Raw genomic sequence first — 21,923 nt, 5'->3', positions numbered from 1 at the left:
GTAAATACAGCTCAGCTAGACATGCAGTTTATCTCACAGAAGAGGCAAAAATGCTGGAGACTCTCCAGAAAGCCACGCACTGGAAAGCTGTTTCCCAGTTACTTCCCTTTCTCCACAGACAGACCAGGATGAACTCAATTACCCAGCAGCTCGGTGATCTTTTCTGCCATGGGATTGTACCGACATGTTCCACCAGCAGTATCTGTGTCTGCTAAGGGCAGCAATCTATCTCCATGCCGGCAAACTCTTCCTGCCTGGTCAGCAGTGGAGGCTTCTTAACAAATTTATTAGTTCTGTTGGGGCTTGTTCAGAGCACCACGGTGCACAGGGATTCAGTGGATGGGGGGATGTATTCACGGACCTAACTGGGAATCTTGCTGCCTACATCTGTTTTGGGAAAGGCCATTTCTAGAAACAGCATGAAATGAGGCTCTTCAAGCTTGTTAGAAATTTGGGCATATTGTCTTGGCAGCAGCCTCTGGACTTTGTTCCCACTAAGAACATCGCACTTTGAACAGTTTGATGACCCATGATCTAATAATTACAACTGGCTCCTCCCTGTGCAGCAAGGGTTGGAAGTCCTCTGCGTTCTCCCTGGCCCTCTGCCACGTGAACCCCTCGCTGCACAGTGCCTGCAAGCAGATGCTGCAATAGCTGACAGAGGGACTGCGCTTGAGGAAAGAGAGATCAGCGCAGAGCTCATCCTTCAGTCTTCGGGGGCTCAGTTTTTCTCCAGGATTTTGGTGAGGAGTTCGTTCAGCTGGCTCACCATTGGTCTGGGATCCTCATTCAGTCCTGCTGCTATCATGGCGTTCTCATAAATCTGAAAAAGACAAGAAAGCATTAAATAAGAAGCAAGAATGAGCTGGATGAGAGCTGGATGTGACTGTCACTCTCTAGGACTTGCATGCTGAGACCAAGGACGTCTTCTAGGCCATCTGGTAGGAAAACACATGAACCACAAGTACCAGAAATACCCAGAGAGGAGACCACAGAAGGATGTGATTCCTGCCCCTTACGAGGGCTTCACCCTCTTCCCCACCACACATGGATGCAAGCTGGTGCTGGGGAGGATGGTGCCACTTCTGGGGAAGGCCTGGCTCTCACCTGATCAAGCAACAGCTGGGCCAGATCAGGCTGACTGTCCTTCAGCTTGTTAAGCTTCTTAATCAGAGCATGCCTGTAAGAGTGAGAGAGATCAACATTGAGACTTGGTATTTTCGGACACAATGAGAAATTTATTTCCAGAATGAGCAGCTAAGCCAAGGTGGGACCGAAAATGTTCTACCTAAAGGTCAAAATAGCTCCAACTTCCTCGCTCCTGTTCTGGGGGCTTCTCTCTTCTCTCCCACCCTGTCTCCATAACCCCCATGGTCCATCAGAGGGCTGGACATAGTGCGTGTGGGTGGCTCTCATCAACTGTGCCATGCAGCCTCACAGATTAAGGCACTGTAGCACATGCTGCACGTAATGGGGAAGGCTCTGCTAACTGGGAGCCTTACATTTTCTCCTCCGTCTCCACCCCAGAGATGGCAGTGCCCCAGGCCTAGCACTGGTATTGTTCCACCTTACCCTGTGTTGATCTCCAGGGTGGGCTGCAGGAGCTGGGCACGCTCCTCTTGGGTCTTGGCCAGCTGCTGCATGCGAAGAAAGTGGCGGGCAGCCCCCATCTCGAGCACAGTGATCATGGCGGGGTGGGTGTCCAGCCGGGTGGTCACCTGCAGCAAAACCAGCAATCCGTGCCCAGATGAAAAACGCACATGGGTTAGAGGTGGGGGAGGTTCAAGGGCTTGGGGTCTCCTCAGCAAAGGTCCACACCAAGCCCCTGCACAACTCATTCCCACCCGCAAAGGAGCTGCCTAAACCAGCAGCAAAGCCAGGGGCCCAAACTGGTCCACAGGCAGTAGCTCGCAGCTGGACCCACAGCAGTCCTTGCCAGTAAGCCTTTGTAGTCCACAGGCAAGACAGTCACCAGCCTGTTCTTCTGGTAACCTGAGCACCAACTAGTAAAACGGGCTTTGCCCATTACGCATTAGGATGCGGTTCTTCCGCTGCCATGCTAACCGTGCAAATGACAAACGCCAGCATTCATACAGAAAGGAGGCACGGAGAAGGATTTCTCCCAGGGTCCAAAGGAATATCTGTGGCAGCAGATCCCCAATCAACCATCATCATTTTCCCTAGATTATGACCTCTGCGGATCTCCTGTACTCAGTTACCCCGGCACAGGATACCCACCTTAACACCAGTGACGCGAGAGCCTAAGGCATTTCTCATCCAGGCCGTCAGATCCTCAGCCTCTTTCTCTGTCAGACGTTCTGCAGCTGGCGGGGGAAACAGGGCACATCTGAGCGCCCAGCTATGGTGTGCCAACGGACAGTGAGCTTCACCCCTGAGCCCAGTCCATTTCACACTTCTTTTTCCTACACTTTTACGGAAATGGGAAGGCAGCACCACTCAGCACACACCTACGGATGTGCCCTCATCCCAGACCGTGCCATACCCCAGGAGGGCAGGCTCATGCCCTGCCAGTGCCTGCCTGCCTCTGCCAGGGCACCAGCTGCGTGCGTGTTGTTAAAACTCAAATCGTGGAAACTCCAGATTTGAAAGGGATCTGCAAGAACTGCAAGTTGACTCCGAGCATGAGGATGGCAGGATGGAAAGGAGCGCTCTTGCTCGGGAGCTGCAAGAGCATTGGAGGTGGTGTACCCTCGCTGGCGCGCGCAGGGCAACAGGATTGCACACAGAGGGGCCAGGGGAGCCTCACGATACCTGGGCGGCTCTCCTCAAACTTCTCTTCCTTATAGTGATCAACAACAATATCTGTCTCCACCGAGATCAGCTTCTTCTTGTCAAACTCCCGAAGGTGCAAGAGTGTCAGCTCATCAAATTGCTCATAGCAGAACAGGACCTGTGCCAAGAAAGGGACAATAACACATTGTTTGGGATGTAACAGCACTTCCTCCTTCCCAAGGCAACTCCGCACCAAACAGCGAGAACATCACAAGGGAAACTAGCAGCTTCAACCCCACGGTGACTATCGCTCAGGGCCCAAAATGAAAGTAAACCCTTGGAGGGCTTTGTTACCGTGGGTGGCAGGTCTGCAGCTGAACAAGTCCTGCTGCCCCACAGAAAGTGAGAACCGGCACCGATTCCAGTTCTGGAAGGGCCACCTGCCCGCAGAGGACACCTGTAACACCATTACCAGCCCTGCACAGCAGCTCCTAGCCTCCTGCTCTGGGGTTTAGCAAAGGTGTTACACAGATGTCACAACTAGATGTCTGCACAAGTACTAACCCACCCGCACAGTGTGACAGGTCCTCACGCCGCAGTACCAGGCTGAGCAGAGACAGAGGGAGCTGGGGCAAAGACACCGCAGCTCTGAGATCCAGGTGAGCCCTGACCGCTGACGCAGTAGCTCAGGGTGTTCCCCTGGCCATGGCACACTGCTCACCCACCTCCATGTCCTTTTTCTTCATGGCTTCAAAGTATGGGGAGTGCTCGGCCAGGTGCCGGTTGGGTGTGCACAGGTAGTAGATGTTTCTGCTCCCTGCCTTCATGCGGGAGGCATAGTCGGTCAGGCTGGTCAGCTGGCCTGCGGGCAGGGCGGACGATTCGTAACGTAGCAACTTTGCTATGTCCTCCTGGAAGAAACGTGCTCCTGTGAGCTGGGACAGGCATCTCTAGCTCTACCTGACCACTCCCAGCCCCAAGAATTCCCTTTGTAGCACGCAGGCCTGTTTGTAGCCCTGCAAAAAAGGCTCAGGGGATTCTGAGTCTCTCCTTTCCTGCTCCAGATATTAAGGAGGCAGAAAAGTGACCTTGAGAGGATGTAGGTCAAGGCCTCCTGGAAATGGGAATCCAGGCAGAGGACAACAATCCTACTTTATTGCCTGTTGTAGTTCACATTGCATCAGGGAGCACTGACAACACAGGGTGGGTACAGACACTCTGCAGTGTCTCAAATTAAGTGGGAGGCAGCACCCGGTCAGAAAGAGTGAGAGTTTGGGCACTAGAGAATCCATAGGTCTTGTTAGACCCAGGAACACAAGTTACAGGCGTGTGAGATTCACAGAGAAATAGCAGTCCCCCTCATCCCGGGTCACGGTAGGAGCCAGTATTCTTTCCCATCAGCCACAGAGCTTCAGGACTCCTGGTACCTTGACGTCCTGCTCTGCTATCGTGACAATCCCCTCTCTCATGAACATCCCGTAGTCCTCAAAGAATTTGGCGTATTTCTCAGGGTCCTTCTTGCTCTGGTCAATGAAGAACTTGATCAACCTCTTCTGCAAAACATCCCGGAGCTTCCTGCAGCAGGAACAAGCGTTTTTAAAGATAGCTGCTAGACCAAGACAAGAGATTTTAGGTGAACACCTCTCTCCCTGTGCAGTGTTCTAGTGATACATTTGCAAACATGAGGACTAAGAAAAACTCTGGGTCCACTGTCTCCTTTCCCTCATGGCTTTACATCTGTTCCTTGTATCTCAGCCAAGAGCAGCTCTTGAGCCGGAGAATGGCTAGAGCTGTGGTGCAAATGTACTGCTGAAGCTCAAGTCTTCAGTAACTCATGACTCAGTGATGCTGCAGTACATAACCAACTGTGCAGAGGGCATCTGCCTCACTCCCACAGCTACCCTTAAACATGGGAAGCGGCTAGAAAAGGGTTACATTGGAGAAATCCCTTCTGAAGGCCTGAAAATCCGCTGTGAAGTGACAGGGTTAATGTGGTGACTATCGCGAAGGTAGAGGCATTTCACCAGCCGCAGAATACAAAGTTGGCCATCAAACCTAACAAGGTAACAGCGCCAATGCTAAGGAGTAAGAGCCTACTCTTATACTTCCTTCAACTTCCAACAACGGCAGGTGTTTGAGAGGGGACCTGAAGGACAAAAAGCAAGGAAAAACCAAAGCCAGATCTAAGGTGTTCTGCGAGGAGACTGGCCTGCCGGCAGTCAGCCTCACCAGGCTCCAGCACCAGCTGAAAACCCTGCTGGCTGGCGCTCGGTTTTTGACAAACGCGTGTGTGAGCACAGCAGAGCTTTGAAGGAAGTCTGGAAAGAAGAGGCACAAGGTGCTGTTTAAAGATCCACACATAAATAACGGTGACACTAAAGTACAGCCCAGCTTCCTAGTGTTGACACAGGACTCAGTCTCTGGTTTTGTTCTCCAAACCACTTGGTGATGCAGACCAGACACTTTAAATAACGAATCCCCTGTTACTGTGTAGCAGATACCAAAAGGCAGCCTAGGACATGAGGGGCATGTGGCCCAAGCAGGCGGCAGCAGATTGTGTGTGACACAAGACACTGCTCCCACATCTCAAGATGGGACCAGCATGGCTGAGAAACAACTCACTTTACAGACGACAGAAATTCCCAAGGATGGAAATGCTGCAGCTTACACGCCAGGTCACTCCAAGCCCCTCTAACTATCCCACAATGTCACCTTCTCGACCAGCAAGAAGCCAGAGGAGCCTCAGCAGTCCACAGGATCTACCTCTTGCTTACCTGATAAGGGCACTCTCCTGCAGCAGCTCCCTGCTGAGGTTCAGGGGGATATCCTCACTGTCCACAACACCTGGAACACAGAGCAGCCCTTGAACAGTGAGGCAAACGGGAGGGCCAGGCTCAGGAAGGCAGCCATGCCTCACCCCCTGTGGAAGCCATGGTCCACAGCTCGCTATTCCTGGTCCCAGCACACACCTCTAAGAAAACGCAGCCATTTAGGCAGGATGTCTGCAGCTTTGGTTTGGATGAGAATTTTGCGGCTGTAGAGGGCAACGCTGGAGCCCAGTTCCCTGCTGATGTCAAACATGGATGGTTTCTGCAGGAACAAGAGACGGAAGGGTGAACAGCAACACTGTGCAGGGTGCCCAGCTGCGCACTGCGCTGCATTATCTCTGCGGCTGCACCAGCTGACCAGGTCATACTGTGGTCTTCCCTACCAGAGCCCAACCCAATGAGAGCTGAAATCCTGGCTGTCTTCCCTATGGACCTACCTGATCCATCTCCCCGCTCCTGTCGTGGCTCAGTACCCCTACAGCTACCCCGTGCACCCAGCCCACTGCAGAGGTGCCGCACTGGATATTCCTCCTTGCAATTCTGCAGCCTTAGCTGCCTCTTTTTCCTAAGGAGCTCTCCTATTTCTCTCCTCTTCAGAGCAACTGGGCAGATGTCCCAGCGTTCCCTGGACAGAAGGGCACGTACTTGCTCAGGCACGTAGAAGATGCTGCGGATGTTGAGGGGAGCATCGGTCTTGTAGTGCAGGACGTAGCGGGGCTTGTCGTAAGCCTGCGCTATGAAGCGGTAGAACTCCTCGTGCTGCCACTCGCCGATGTCCTTGGGGTCCAGCATCCAGAGCGCCTGTGGAGGGGCAGGAAGGTGAGTTCCCATCAGCTCTCAAGACCTGCAGCCTCACAGCACAGGGCTCTCCTTTCCTCCAGGGGGCTGGAGCAAGGACACATGATCTTTCAAGCAGACAGACTCCTCTGCGCAGCCTGAGGGCAGTGGGATGTATTATGGTTCAGACCCATTATCACAGACTAACAAATTGCTGCCCCTCAGCTGATCTCAGGCCACCTCCCACAGAGGTGTTCTTGCCCTGCAATGTATATAAGGCAGCTTTGTTTAGCCCAAAACAGAGGGATTTGGCTAACATCCATTGCCTCACACCTGCTACCGGCCAAGAGCATCCTGGAGAGTTACAGCAGCTCAGTGGACCGGCCATAGTGGTCAAACATCAAGGCCTGACCAGCAAGCAAAAGAAAAGTGAAAGTTTAAGTGAGTCTGTTGCAACTGGCCTGCCTCCCTGTTGGAGGGCACTGTCCCACAGGGTCAGCCGAGTGCTTGTGCCTGTTTCCTGCTGATTTGTTTGGGAGCAGTTTGGAAGATGCTTTGTGAACCACTCAGCCATCCCTGCTGCAGGGTCAGAGAGTGCTCCGGCACCACCATTTCCCACATGGACACGTGAATTGAAGTCGTGAGCTCCAGACCAGGTCCTTTCCCATGGCCATGCTTTCCATCTGCTGCTGCTCTAAACCCCGCAACGCTTTCTGGAGCATTCAGCCCATGCTTACTCCACATTTAAGTTTTCATTTCCTCAGCAAAAGACTAACATCTGGCAAAGACGTGGGAGGTTCTGCACACTTAGCAAGCGTTGGGACTCAACTAAGAATCTCATGTTTCCAGCTGGGTGAAGCCCACTACACTCACTGCCACTTTTTGCCACTCAAGCCCTAATGAGTGACAGGAGCAATTACTGGGGGCAATACAAACATCCAGCCCACCCTCCACCTACCAGAGTCCGAGGGATTCAGGGCTCTGGCAGCCCTGCCATGCTGCCACACTCCTTAAAGCTTCTTCTGCCTCAAAGCCTTGTTCCACAAGTGGCTTCATAACATTTCCAGCACATGCAAGTGTCCTGGAGGGTTTGCGGGATCACAGGTAGGATTACGGACTCAACTGGATACTGAGGTGCTTTACAGCAGCTGTTGTCAGGTAAAGTGCTGCTTTCCCAGAGGCTTACTTGTACATACCAGTTATCACAGTTAGACCGGCGAAGCCTCTAACTCCACATTGTCAGCTACATGGCAAGCAGTCAAGAGCTCATCTAGGAAGACCCAGGCCAGGGATCTAACTATGGCTCTGTTTACAGTGAACTGATGTTGATGTATGAAAAAACGCAAAAAACATGATCCTGGATAAAGAAAAGGCCTGAAATGGGAGGATAATGAGAGTAAAGCCGTTGCTGTATCCTAAGGGAAAACAGACTTTCTGATAAGAAGGTAAAAGTACATGACTCTGTTAAGGGCATTTCACCCCTTGCTCTAGTACTACTCTTCTCCAGGGAGTCTATTCTATCGATTGTCAGGTAGAAAGAGCAGACAGCTGTCTAAGTCTATTTCTGATTCCATAATTTAAAGGAAGTAGCTAGAAAGCCTTTGGAACAGAAAGATTATTATGCAGGAATCCAAATAAATATCAGTCACTAATAATGCCAACTACAGAACCTTAGCTAAATTAACATGATAAAATATTTAAGTACAGTCTTGAAAGTCTGTGCATTCAATGCCACATTCCAGGAAACAAAAACCACACACACACGCTCTCTACCTGCTCTCTTAGGTGAGGGAGCTTTAAACAACCAGAAAAGAAGATGCTGGAGGAAAATGCTACATAGATTTTTGTTTTAAAGGCAATTAATTTCACCTAGGTGATTCCTGCAATTGGGCCAAGAACTTCTGACTAAAATGGATCTGGCTGCTATATAATCTGTAGTGGCTAGAAAATGCCAGGATCAAGCAGTGCTCAGCTAAGAGCCGTGAAGAAAATCAGAGCCACGGAGAAAACCAACCGTTCAGTGGCACTGGCTGCCTCACGCTGAAGGACAGAAAGCACTGCAGCAAGAGGTGTCAGCTCGCCAGCGATGCCAGCAATCCCTACATCACTAACATGTCACTGGGCTTAAACAGTTCAAGTATTAGAAAGCACTGAGATAATAATTCTGATCAAGGGAAAATCTAGAAGATACCTATAAATCAAAACTGCTTTGCTTATCTCCAAGAATTCCCTCCAACAAATGCAAACAAGCAGTTCCAGGCATGACTTTCTGCTGGGTTGTCTCCTTTTGTTCTCATCAACTGATCACTACAGGGTCTGTGATATCCTGGATAATCCTCCCCTGATTTCTAGGGACAGCAGTGGCTTTATTCTGGTTCCTGTCTCCAGTGGAGGATTACAATAGTTCTTCTCCACCAGTGACCTGCCTGTGGCCCTCCTGCTCACCTGTAATGTGTTAATTCTTCTCCCGTTGAGATACAGCGGGAAGCTGATGAAGTTGCTGTATTTTGTCACCACCTCTGGAATGGAAATAAGACGTAAGAGGAATCACATTTGTGAAAACCACACAGAATTTCTTCAGTAACAGCGGGTGAAAGGTGTTGCAGGAGAGGAAAACTACTGCAAATTCACCTCCCACTCAAGGGGCAGCAACAGACTTCACAGAGCAGGTAACAGCATTTCCCTCCTCCACTCACCCTTGACTCGGTCTTCATTTGCAAACTCCTTGCAGTCTTCTTTGAGATGTATAATAATCTTAGTCCCGGTTCTGACACCAGATGCTTCTGCGATCTCAAACATTCCTGAACTAGGGTAAGAAACAGACCCCGTGTCAGCTTGTGCCTCAGATACATCCATGATGTGACATAAAAATATTTTATTAAATGAAGAGCACACACAACACTTCAGCGCCAAGAGGAAAAGGCAAAAAGTCTTGAACGCCTGACTGCTCTCCGCGCCGCTGAGAAGCCCCCCCAAAACGTGTGGCCGTCTTCCCTACAGAGATCCAGACCCAGGACACGCCGCTCTGCAAAGGCACCAGCAGCCTCTACTGAAAAAGAAACAAACTTCAAACCAAGTTCAGGTTGCATGGGCCCTTCAACTCCTCTCCAACATTTCCTGCAGTGACTGCAAGCCCCAGGCTCCGGCTTTATCACGACTCTGACCCGTTTGTCTCGCTCCTGTCTCCACTGGAGTACGCAGCAACTGGACACAATGGAAAGCAGCTGTGCTCTGCTGCAGACAGCCCGTTCTGGGTGACCATTCCCACCCTACTGCCAAGTGCACACCATATGGGGATCGAGCACTGGTGAGAGCACTGACTGGGAGAAGAGACAGCAGCAGCAACGACAAACAAGTCTTCCGAGGACCACAAACAAGTCTTCCAAGCGTACAGCGGTACTGACTGTGGAATACAGCAGCACGGCTGCAGCCCCAGACAGCCTGATGTCTCAGTTACAAGATGTTTTTTCAAGAATTTAAATAACTTAGTAAATTCTTTATTCCTAGGAGGTTTTAAGGGGATGCAGAGCTTGTCACTCCCAGAAGCTCCGATTTCAACATGGTCAGCAGTCCACAGCTTTGCCACCACAGACGTTTGCAACTTCAAGCAAAAAGCAAAGGATAAGGGCACAGACCCGCCCCGCAGAAGACCTGGTGTGCCTACGGAGCCACCGCACCGCACCAGCCCTGCCTACTGCGGGTGCCATCGAGCCAAAACCCAGGGGATGACTAGACCAGAGAGATTCAATTTGTCTCTCCAGTCTGAGGCCCTGCTGACATGACTGCCTGCCAGCGGGGAAGGAACAGGAGGGGCAGGTACTCTCTTTGTCCACAACACACCTGTCCTCACAAAGCAAGTTTCTTCCCGGTGGTTTTCACCCTGGCACATCTGGCCACACTTTGTTGCCATGTATAATCTGAGCAGGATCCATACCAGTAAGTCTGGTCACCAAAGACTGTGCAAGCCCTGTTTTGCTTTGCACAGGTTTCAGACCATGCCTGGTCTGGACACAGCCCCCACCACACTTCCATTCCATTCTTCATCCTTACCCATCTGAAGACCAGTGGTAGCCTGGGCTCCCTGGCTCTGCAGACTGTGAGAACACCTCCACTTTATCGGCCACCATGAAGGCTGAGTAGAAACCCACTCCAAACTGGCCGATGATTTTACTACTGGCTTCGGCTTGGCTCTGCAGAGCATCTAGAAAAGCCTGGAGGGACAAAGGAGACATCAAAGAGCACACAGTGACTTCAGGTACTACTGGGAAGCTGCAACCCATCCTCCAGCTGGGCTTCTCATGCACTGACCAAGCCCTACACCAGGTACCACAGCCTGGCAGTCCAGCACCATCATCCCACACTTCTGCATCAGCGTTCTGAGGATGATGCCCAAGGAAAAGGGTTTCTCCCACAGGGACTGCACCTCTGGAAGAGGGGACCATTGCTTAGGGCAACACTCACTGCCACTAGCAGTAAAGGAAAACAAGCAAGGGCTTGGTCAATCAGGAGCATGAAACCTTAAAATGGTGACTCCAGAGATGAGAAAAAAAAAAATCAGGTGCATATATGAAACAGCTTGGCAGCATGAGGACACAGCGGCTGCCCTCCCGGAAACAGGGTGAATACTGAGTGAGCACGTGCCCCTCCGTAAGGATGGCGTGGGGAGGAAGGCATTTGGGAGCGAGGGCGGCCAGGCACAGCAGCATTACACACAGGGCCCATTAGTGCTGCTTGGGCACCACAGGCCTTCCACGGCACACGGCAGAGACCATTAGGAGCTAGAAGACTCCACAGGTAGGTTTCACCTTCCAAGAGGGGTGTAATTTCACAGCTGGGCTGGGGGCCAAGGGACAAAACAGAATGAGAAATTACTGGGAGAACAAAAGTGGCTGTAATTGGAGAAGACTTTTCTAAGAGGAGGAAGAAGGGGTGTCTCATCCCGAGTTACCTTTGAGCCTGACCGAGCAATGGTACCGAGGTTAGAAACCAGCTCCTCCTGGGTCATCCCAATACCTGTGTCCTGAAAAGAAACAGCAATTGTAGCTGAAACATCAGTAGAGAAGCATCGCTTTAGCAACCGGCACCCGAGCAACTGCTCCCTCTGATTCCCACTCTCTCCCAGCCAGCTGAGCAGCAAAGGCAACAGCAGGCTCCAGCTGCGGCCCCACCTGCACGTGGTCAGCACGGGGGAGTCAAAAGGCACCCAGCTCCGAGGGGCACCCAGCTCCACAGGGCACCCAGCTGCCTTGTTGCTACAAACCACCAGAAAGTTCAGAGACTCAACCCTTTTATCGAGAGAAAACACCACCGTGCCAAGACGGGCTGGTTTCTACACCCCTCTAAAAACGTGCAGGATGACAGTGCTGGAAAAAGATTGGAGCCCAGTCACAGCCTCACTGTGCCAGGTGCTGCACACCCACAGAGACGGTTTCTATTCCTGAAAAAGTCCAAACGGGAGTTGAGGACCAGCGAGAAGCAGCTTATTTCCAATCTGCAGACGGAGAATCGATGCCCTCATGCCAGCAATCAGTGGCAGAGCAGTGAATCCCGTAACTCTCAGGTAACACAGGCCCTTGTCTACGAGTACCACGTTCGCTGGTCTCCATCTCCTCTGGCTTTTCCTTCCCCCTCTCCTCATCACATTATGCTCCACATGACTGGAGCATGAAGCCTTCAGTGTCCAGGTCCTGAAAGCCGGGTATTGGAGTGTCCATGGGAACAGGCCAATCCCAGCTGGAAGTACAGCGCAGCGGCCGCACCTCCCGGTGCTCTGGCCAGGCTTCGAAGGCACACGGCTTGTTGTCTTCCCCAGTTTAATCCAGATTTGCACTCCTGTATGTAAACAACTCCGTGCTGCACCATCCAAAAAAGGCTGCAGCAAGCCTCAGACTAGGCTGCAGCTCCACTGAGGGATCGAACTGTGGTCAACTTGTGAGGTTACTGAGCGAGGTGCCATGTGGGTAAGATTCTTCTGCATCCTCACAAGCCACGGCACACAACACCTTTCCCTTCATTAAACATGGTAAGGCCAGTCAGTCGACTTGGCTGAGAAGAGGGATGATGCCCAGTAAGATCTCAACAGTGGGAGATGAAAAGCCAGGATAAACAACCAGGGTATGGCGAAATCTCGGGAATCTGACATGGTCCCTTCCCCCAGGGAAGAAAAAGCCAGAAAGAAAAGTTTTCAGCATCTGGTTCAGGTTTTGTACATGCCAGACCCTGAGCAGAGCTCTTAACTCCTCTGATCCACTCCTATTTATAGCACAACATGTCATTCCCAAATTCCAGTATGTTAAAAAAAACATATACATACATCCCTACCCCATGAATTTATTTGGCTATTGAATTCTGAACTCCGGGCCAAACTTATTGCAAAATACTTAATGACAATTCCTGGAGACTAGTTTGATGAGGGAGAATCACGCCGGACAAAGAGAGCACGGCTGAAAATGTTCTGCTTCCCCGACAGCGCCGAGCCGCTCACAGGGAGAGCGGGAAGCGTCCTTCGAGGTGGCCGGCCAGCGATCCCGGCAAAGCAGCCGTTTCCTACGGCAGGAAAACACCTGGGCGGATCACGCTGCAAACGCCATCGAGATTCAAACCGCCCTCGCCGCGGCTGCGTTTCCTGCGGCTGACCTTCCCGCCGTGCTTCTCGGCTGCCTTCGCCAGATGGTGCTGCTCCGGGGAGCGGGGAATAAAGCGGCGGCGGAGAGATCGGAGTGTGGCTTCTGCAGAGCAGGCCCTCTTCCATGATGGGAAGCAAACGAACCTGCCCACGAACAGCCCGCCTCAGGCTGTTCCGACGCAAGCGCTGGCAGCACCAGCTCCAGGAAATCCAAGGAAGGAGCTGGCAGGACTTCCGATGCCCTTCTCACAGCGCTCCGTGCTGCACAGGCTGCTGCTCAGCCTCTGGGCATCTTCGCCAGGAACCACCGTCACACAACCCTCTGCAAACACCTTCCACCCGTGATCGGCCAGCATAAAGGCAAGGACTGCCGTTGCTCCACCATCAACATTACAACTTCTGTTCCCCTGCAGACAGTTTGAAGCACGCCTTTCCGTCTGCAAGAAAAGTTTTAGCAGGCTGAAAACAGCCACAGCAGAGTTATTCACAACAGCACGAAGCAAATTTTTTATGGGGCTTCACGAACGACAAGACGTGAGGGATAGGTTGTAAGTGCCAAAGGCTACTCCACAGCCTGGAGAAACCAACTGCTGCGTATCACGGAACAGAGTTCAGCACACCGACCCCTCGTTAGCTAAAGGTTAATCACAGAAGCCCTTCTGTTACTCAGCAGAACAACAACCTAACAATCTCCTCGCCTGGTTGAATTTCCCCTCCGGGACTTCTTCGGGTGCAGAGCAAGAGCCTCCCCCTGCACCATCCCCACCGCAAGACAACGCAACAGGCTGCAGACCTTCACCCCATCTTCTGAGGGATGATGAAGAGCACTACGGCTGCGCTTGCTGAACTACATGTCTAAACTAAATAACGTTTCTCCTGAAGAGACAGCAGCTGAACATTGATTTTAGCATCTTTTTTGTGCGTGGAGACCTCCCAGACACAAAGCCTGCTCAGGACCTTTGTGCTCCCTGTACTTTGTTCTAACCTTTGTGGTGTGGGTGCTGGACGTTTGCAAACAGAGACTGTTCCGTGGAACGACGGCTGGATAACCGCTGGGCACGCAGCATCTTAGGGCTCCCACCCACCACGGAACGCTCCACGTTTGCTCTGCAGCCCTGAGGACCTTCGTCTTCTTTGACAGAGGTGTAAATGAACACCTTTGGCCCCACTATCTGTCTCATCAAATCCGTCGGTCCACAGCTCTTGCATTCACAGAATCACAGAATGACAGAACGTCAGAGATAGGAAGGGCCCTCAAAGGATCATCTAGTCCAATCCCCCTGCCGGAGCAGGACCACCTAGATCAGATCACACAAGAACGTGTCCAGGTGGGTTTTGAACATCTCTAGAGAAGGAGACTCCACAACCTCTCTGGGCAGCCTGTTCTAGTGTTCTGTCACCCTTACTGGGAAGAAGTTCTTCCTCATGTTTAAGCGGAACCTCCTATGTTCCAGCTTATATCCATTTCCCCTTGTCCTGTCATTGGATGCCACTGAGAAGAGCCTGGCTCCATCCTCATGGCAGTCACCCTTTCCATATTTATAAACATTAATGAGGTCCCCCCTCAGTCTCCTCTTCTCCAATCTAAAGAGACCCAGCTCCCTCAGCCTTTCCTCATAAGGGAGATGCTCCACTTATCACCATCCCTTCATCATCTTTGTGGCCCTACACTGGACTCTCTCAAGCAGTTCCTTGTCCTTGAACTGAGGGGCCCAGAACTGGACACAATATTCCAGATGCGGCCTCACCAGGGCAGAGTAGAGGGGGAGGAGAATCTCATATCATACTTTTTGGGAAAGCAGAAACAAACTGCACAAATCTAGTTTGAAACAACAAATGGTTTAGTTTAGCCAGTAAATGAGAACCTGGGTAATGTCACATCTTCGCTCATTACCTGAGTCCAGTTTAAGGTATTGCAGAGCCTCGTTACACCAAACAATCCATTAACTAACCATTAACTGCTGCCTGTGCCACGGCTGCACCTGAAAGAACGCCTGCAGTTAGAGGGACGTCTCCGAGCTACTGTGCCTTTCATTTCGCTTTGTTGCAAAATGAACATTTGAAACACTTATTTTGGTGCAAAATCTCAACGGGGCATCAGAAGAACACTGCCTGCGTTACAAAACAAGGACATGCTGCTTTCACCAGCTGATAACGTAATAAAATCCCAAAATGTCTGATTAGCAAGTGTCCCCCCTGTTATTTGAATACCTTGCTTAAAGAGATTTAAAATTCCCAAGACCAGGACAGCAGCTGCACTGGAGCAGCGTTCTGGTTTAGAACCAACACAGCATCCGCAGCAGCCACGAACGGAAGAAAAGGCACCGAAAGAGAGATGAATACAGACACGAGGTAATTTTGGCCTAGAACCTGGAAGCTGTCCAAAGCAGAGAGCCCGAGATTTCCTTCCCAATACTCTGTGTTAACATTACTTTCAACAATGCTGAGCAGTGCTGCAGGCTCAGCCTCCACCCATCCAGGTCTGAATACCCGCTGTTCAGAAAAGCACTTCCTTTGATTCACTTTGAATTTCCCATTTTCAAATGGGACGTGCTCTCATTCTGGCACGGAGAGGAAGAAAAGAAAAGATTCCGCACTTCCTTCCCGAGGCCGCGTGTTATTTGAGATGTGTTCACATTCCTGGCTCCCTTGTTAATGATGATGCAACGACTGGAAGCTCTAACCCAGCCCTGCAATCGGTGGCACGGTTCCGTAAGCTGAATTCCACCTCAGGCTTGTCCTGGCGCGGCCAGCTTCACCCCTCCATCTCCGCCTGCGTTATTGCCCACCTCCTGCTCCCCTGCTTCCTCCAGCCCAAGTGGCAGAGGGATGCTGCCACGCGGCACACAGCTACGGACGTTATCCTCTCGCTGCTGCGGCCGGGTAGCACATGGCAGCTGCCGGGACACGACCGAGCGCGGAGGGGGACCGGCTCCCCACCTGCACCACGCTTTGCTGGACATGCTGGTGCATCCGTGTTGGACTGCTAAAGCTCAAACACCTCAGCTCCTTATCAGAGCCTCAGGACAGCCCAGTCCTCGTTGCAGACTGTTTATAACTGGTGAGCCAGGAGAGATCTGCTCAGTGACACAGCGAGCTGTTGCAGGGAGGAGTGGTGTTTGCAGTCATTTTAACTCCTCCCAAACATGGCAAACTTGTTATTTTGTGGCTTCGCAGACGCTGATTTGGGATGACTGCAACGGTGAGAAGAACGCCCAGCAAAGAGAACTGGGCAGCCCGAGCTCTGGCAGCACTTAAGCCGCTGACCCGCGTTGAACCGCGCTCGCGCTCCCTCGCCCAGCAGCAGCAGCTATGAGCTCTGCAAGCGTTTCAGACAATTTCCTCCAAGCTGCTAGCACTGTCCTAGCCCTAAATTAAAGCATCAGCAACGAGCACGGCTCCAGCCTCCGAGCTCACGCGAGCGCAGGGTGACCATCAGGCACGGCAGCGCGGTCAAGCGCCGGTCACCAGCTGGCTGTGGGAGCCTCGTGCAGGAGAGCTCTGTGGTCACGGGGCTTTGGGGTCTGCAAGGGGATCTCTGTTCCCACCTCAAAGGGTCCAAAACCATGTCTGTAAAGCCTCAGCGCGCAGATCTGCAGAGCTCTGCAGATCTGTCCTCATTAAAAACACACCCCTAACATTTTCAAGTGGATTTTCTTAAGAGACCTGACCTTGCAGGCTGTGGCTGCTACCAGATGGAGCTGTCCTAGAAACAGAACCAGGCAGTTTTCAAAGGGAGTGGAAGAAACTGTGGAATTCGCTAAAACAGCAGGACTTCGGTGAAGGAACTGAGGTGGCGTAATCTGGCGGACTAGACAGTGAACCTTTCCCTCTCAGCAGATACACCGCTTGGCGATGCTTAGGTAGGATATCCCTGAATGAGGGCATCATGTTAACATTCTGAGGGTTGCTATGCTTATGGCTGACATTCAGTCCTGGCAGAGAAGGCAGCAGAACTGCAGTCACTCGCTACGGAGATGAACGTAGTCCTTTACTGGAGCTAGATAGTCTCCTCCCGGAATGTGTCTGTAACGGAGGCCATCACACGCTACAGACCTGCCTTTTCTCAACTGGTGAGACACACAGAGATGCTACAGGGCTTGGAAGGGGAGGGGAAAAGATCCAGCAGATCCAGGGGCCAGCATGAAGATCTGAGGACAAGGACCTAGGGGTCAGAGTGAGACAACGGGACCTTTCTAGAAAAAACTGGGGTGACACCGCTGCAGATCACACATGAGGGACTTGCTACTTCTGTTTTGGTGGTCCTAGTGAGTATAGAAAACAAAACAGCCACTACAGGGCAGGTCCATCTCTGCCTCAATCCTTGCAGGTTTGTTTTTTTTTTTTGCACCTGTGCATTCCTGAAGGGTAGGGAGATGCTCCGCATGAGGCTTGTTCGAAGCAATCGTTACATGCAGTATGTTTCTTCAAGAGGTTATAAATAAACCCTTCACTGGAGGTAAGGAGCTTTGGGCACTACTGAGAAGACAAACCTATTAAAAGAGATTGGAGCAGCGCCGTTGTCTCTCCCTTCTCAGAGTGCAGCATTGCTGCAATTAAAAGCTCCCCAGTTAAAACTCATTTAATTGCATTAGAGATGCACAGGCACCAGGTACGGGTTATAAAAAGACAAATCCCTAACACATCTAATCAGGCATGACGTCCAACGCACCCTATCTGCGAGGTGGGCAAACAGGACTCTTAACCAAACTGCCAAAGGAGGGGACAGCTTCCACGGTTACGGGGCACGAGTCGTAAGAACGTCGTGATGGGTTCAGAAGCTACGTCGTCCACTGCGATCGCAGAGGGAAAGGCGAGAGCAAGGCAGGGCTGACGCCGCACGCGGGGCTAAATGAGAGCTCGTTAAAGAATCCGTGTTATGGAGCAGTGGGAAAAATGCAGCAGCCAGGTGCCGTTGGCACAGCAAAGCCTCTGCGTTATGCTTTGAGATCTTTGGGTTGACGCTTGTGTTGCCCACTGACGATCACTAGCTTCCCCATGGCAACCGCAGCTGCTTGTTCTGCGGGGAAACAGAAGTACAGGGTGCCTGAGCAGCCTCCAGCAGCACGTGCTTTTGACCCACGTGAAAAATATCAGATCGTGCGCTTTGTCCGTGCCACATCTCCCCCGGACGTGCCATGGTCAGCCTTCGCTCACACACTGCTGTCTGCCTCATCCTCTGCTCTCCGGAGAACATTCCACAGCCACATTCTCACAGCCGACACTGGTCCACAAGGAAAATTACCAGTTTGCCACCTTTGCCTTAAGAACTTTGCCAAGAGAACCAAAACAGCCTCGGCCTTCCACCCTGGACACCAGCCATGAACAAGGGCAATCAAAGCACAGAGAGAAGGACCAGCTCCACCTTCCCTCACCACGCTGAGGCCCGCAGGTGCGCAGGCTCACACTGATCACCCCCCACTAAGCATTTTGTCACCGTGCTGGGTCCAGCTGAGACGGAGATGATTTTCCCCACAGCAGCTCTCATAGCACTGTGCTTTGTATCGGTGGCTTGAAAGGTGTTGGTAACACACCGGTGTTTTGGCTACTGCTGACAGTGCTCGCACAGCATCAAGGCTGCTTCTCCAACTCTCCCCCCTCCCTCAGGTGTGGGCTGGGGGTGGGCAAGATCTTGGGAGGGGATGTAGCCAGGACAGCTGACCCAAACCGACCAAATGGATATTCTCTACCATATGACATCTGCTCAGCAATAAAAGCTAAGAGAAAGGAAGAAGGGAGGAGGGCATCCACTATGATGATGTTTGTCTTCTGGAGCAACTGCTACATGTACGGAAGCCCTGCTTCCCGGGAAGCGGCTGGACATCGCCTGCTGATGGGAAGTAGAGAATAAATCTTTTGTTTTGCTTTGCTTCTGCACACAGCCTTTGCTTTTGCTTTAAAATGCCTTTATCTTGATGGACGATTTTTTCCCATCTTATTTTCTCCCTCTCCCCTGTCCTGCTGAGGAGAGGAGTGATAGTCCCCACCCAGCTTGGTGGGCACCTGGTGCCCAGCCAAGGTCAACCCACCACGGTCACCAGTAGGGAACAATCAAAACCAGGACTGCAGAAAGGAGGACAGACAAGTGCTATGGTACTGCGGCAATCTACAGTCCCACCTGTACGTTAGGGCAGAGCCTCAGCACCAGTTGGACTTGGCCTGACCTGGAGCAGCAGGAGATAGAGACAATCAGCAACGGGAGGTTCTTCTCACCACATCAGCATTTCCCAGGGATTGAGGTGAGGGGGAATGTCTGTGAGCTACCACGTAACACCTCAGACTTGAGGAGGTGATAGAATTCCTTCCCAAAGGTCAAGATGAAACCAGACTCCCAGTTTTTCCCAACTAATGAGAAGAAATGCATCCACAACCTGAGAAATGCACCAGACAAGGTACTGGGAGAAAAGCTACTGGTAGTTCCTAATAGGGAAGGAAGGAAGGAAGGAGCAGCAAATTTTCCTATGGGGACAAGTGGGGAGCAGATAAATTGGTGGTTTATCATCAAATCCTGAGGTTACAGCCTCATGAACCAGAGTCCAGCTGAGGACAGAACATTTTTTAAGGCAGGCTTGGGAATCCACGGGACTGCGCTGCCACTCCGCTTCCACTGATCCTTCACGGGACAACGGCTAGTGATGAGAGCAGCAGGGAATAACGCTCTCCTGTTACCAAAGGGAGGTACCTGGATCGTGATGGTTCCCTTTCCACTGTCTGTCTGCAGATGGATCTCCATCTCTGGCAAGGCCTTCCCTTCCGCCATCAGCCGATGACGCAGTTTCTCCAGCGCATCGCTGCCATTGGAGATCAGCTCCCGGATAAATACCTGGGGACGAGACACAACCTTGTCCACTGCACGGGACTCCCAGAGACCTGTGAACTCATTGCCTCCTCACAAACTAATTCCCAGCTCGTTAGAAAAAGAACTGTGTTTCCCCACTGTGTGCCAGGAGAAGAGTTTGTCTGAACTCAATACGGAGGCGCAGAGGCTCTGAGGCTCACGGAGTCACCTGGCCACACCTACACGTTGTTCTGAAAACACATTTTCAAGGTGTCTTAAGAAAGCGTCACTCGAGAAAGCGTGGCATGTGAACAGCACAGGACTAGCTGGGAAACTGCGCAGGTATTCTCCCAGCTCAATCGTTTCGGGTGTACCTCTTGACAGAGACAGGGCTTTGCCAAGAGAAAATCTACCTGCAAGTAGTGGGCGCCTTACCTCCTTTTCCGAGTACAAGGAACGCGCAACGATGTCCAGCAGTTTCTTTGTTTCGGCCTGAAACTCATGTTTAGAGGCTGCCCCTAGAAAAAGACAACAAACACACCTTTAAGGCACTTCGCCAGGGTCCTCTCGGGAAGGAGGGCAAAACTGCAGCCTTACCACGTGCTTCGGCTTCCCAGGAGCAAAAGCCTGAAGCAGGACGGGACACAGGTAGCTGTGGCCTCCAACAAGATGACAACAAAGATGTTGTTTACGCCCTCCCATGAGGCAGCACGCTTTGCCAAGCAGGTGCTTGGCATATGCACCTTGACTGCTGGCACGCGCACCTCAAGGCAGTCAAAGCCTGCCGTACCGGCCCCGCGGTCACCATGTCTGGGCTACAGAGCAACCGGTAAACGAGAAGGGAAAGGTGGTTCCCCTTGCTCCTAACGCGTGGCTCCACGCAATGCCCAACTGCTCTCTCGAGTGCCTCCCCTGGTTTATAACCTGCCTTCCACACTCGTCCTTGCTGGCGAGGACCTACATCCCCCAGCGACAGGGGCGATGCCGAGGTGCGGACGGCAGCAGGAGCAGCGCATCAACCCCACTGGGGGCTTCACAGCCTGGCAGGCTCGAAAGTACCGGCCAGAAAACCCACAGGAGCAAAGAGTTAAGATGCTGTTTCAGTGCTTGAATGACTCATGTGACTTCGCTTTAAAGCACCTCTTCCTGGAGATGTGCAAAGCAATTCATTCCAACTAAAAGGCTGACACCAGGATTCTCATTAGACATCCACAGCAACGACCTGGGCAGGCACAGCTTGCTTCTGGGACAAAAAGTCTCTTTTTAGGCAAATTCTAGTACCTGTGAAGCATCTACACATACGCATGACCTGGCTAAGCCCACAGACGCAACTTCTTGCCGCAGTCTTGCTGGCCTCGTTTCTCACTAAAGGCCATTCTGATTTACGCCTCCTGGTTTTGGGGCGGCGATGATGCAATATGGATTTAACTGCAGTCTGCCAGCTGGGACACAATGACCCGATAGCTGCACGTTCCCCAGAAGCAGGAACACTGCTGCAGAGGGATCGCCCTCGTAGCCAGGGCACAGCTGCACCCACACCTTGTCCCAGCTCTGCCTGCACCCCAAGAGTGCTCCCTCAAGACGCCCGTGTCCGTGCCCACCTTTCACGTTCTCCGTGTCGCTGATGATGGTGTGCAGGGGCTCTTCCTCCTTGTTCTCCGCTGTCTGCGTGCTGTACATCCGGAGTGCAGAAATGCCAGGGGCAGGAACATTGTACCGGAGGCTGCAATGACGGAGTATTTGTCTTCGGAGACATGCTGCTCCTTTTGCTAGAAAACACAGTTGAAGATATTTCAGTATAAATCACAAGTACCAGCAGCAACAGGAGCACCCTTTAGAGGTCCTATTTAAGCAATCCCATGGGGAGTCACGCTGTCCCAGCAAGACCGAAGCTCCCTCGGAATCGAACACACCCCATTTCCCTCCGGCGTTGCCTTCACCGCATAAGAAGGGCAAGTTGCTACTTCAGACTGTCTCTTCTGGACTAGAATTCTAGCCCGAAGATGTCAATCAGTAGCTTTCACAATGAATTAACTGGTGAGGAAGAGAGTGTCTGCAGCTTCCACTGCTGTTACCTGCCCAAGCTGAAGACAACAGGGAATGCTTCAACTTCTGTGTTACTGCCAGTGAGAACGTACAACCCCGGCGCAAGCAAGGCAGCCTGCACCTCCAGGAGATGCCC

At 51.9% G+C, this 21,923-nt stretch overlaps 1 protein-coding gene across 2 annotated transcripts; it reads right to left on the bottom strand.

Moving 5' to 3' along the window:
- Positions 1–5: 5 nt before the first annotated feature.
- TRAP1 (TNF receptor associated protein 1) lies at positions 6–21,467 on the bottom strand. 2 transcript variants are annotated; one of them, XM_009983316.2, is made up of 17 exons: positions 21,343–21,467; positions 20,177–20,259; positions 19,646–19,786; positions 11,287–11,358; positions 10,389–10,549; positions 9,035–9,144; positions 8,784–8,857; positions 6,207–6,362; positions 5,703–5,823; positions 5,508–5,577; positions 4,161–4,308; positions 3,459–3,644; positions 2,773–2,911; positions 2,239–2,324; positions 1,573–1,718; positions 1,108–1,180; positions 6–823 (listed from the first exon to the last, which is right to left on the bottom strand). In XM_009983316.2, the coding sequence occupies exons 1-17, from the start codon at positions 21,419–21,421 to the stop codon at positions 722–724; spliced, it is 1,947 nt and encodes a 648-aa protein (XP_009981618.1). In that variant the 5' UTR covers positions 21,422–21,467; the 3' UTR covers positions 6–721. The 2 variants fall into 2 exon arrangements, with proteins under 2 accessions (XP_009981618.1, XP_086478190.1); XM_086622064.1 differs by lacking the exon at positions 19,646–19,786.
- Positions 21,468–21,923: the final 456 nt, after the last annotated feature.

The sequence above is a fragment of the Tauraco erythrolophus genome, chromosome 17 (assembly GCF_009769465.1).
Source record: "Tauraco erythrolophus isolate bTauEry1 chromosome 17, bTauEry1.pri, whole genome shotgun sequence".
Classification (NCBI taxonomy): domain Eukaryota; kingdom Metazoa; phylum Chordata; class Aves; order Musophagiformes; family Musophagidae; genus Tauraco; species Tauraco erythrolophus.
This window is presented reverse-complemented; position numbering and strand designations above follow the sequence as displayed.

What these genes read in the sequence shown, in the direction of transcription:
- TRAP1 (XM_009983316.2), bottom strand. Translation starts at nt 21,421, where the DNA reads ATGTACAGCACGCAGACAGCGGAGAACAAGGAGGAAGAGCCCCTGCAC. An exon ending in CCTTGTACTCGGAAAAGGAG is followed by an intron (nt 19,787 to 20,176) that starts GTAAGGCGCCCA and finishes TCTCGTCCCCAG; the next exon opens with GTATTTATCCGGGAGCTGAT. An exon ending in TTGCTCGGTCAGGCTCAAAG is followed by an intron (nt 10,550 to 11,286) that starts GTAACTCGGGAT and finishes TTGTCCCTCCAG; the next exon opens with GCTTTTCTAGATGCTCTGCA.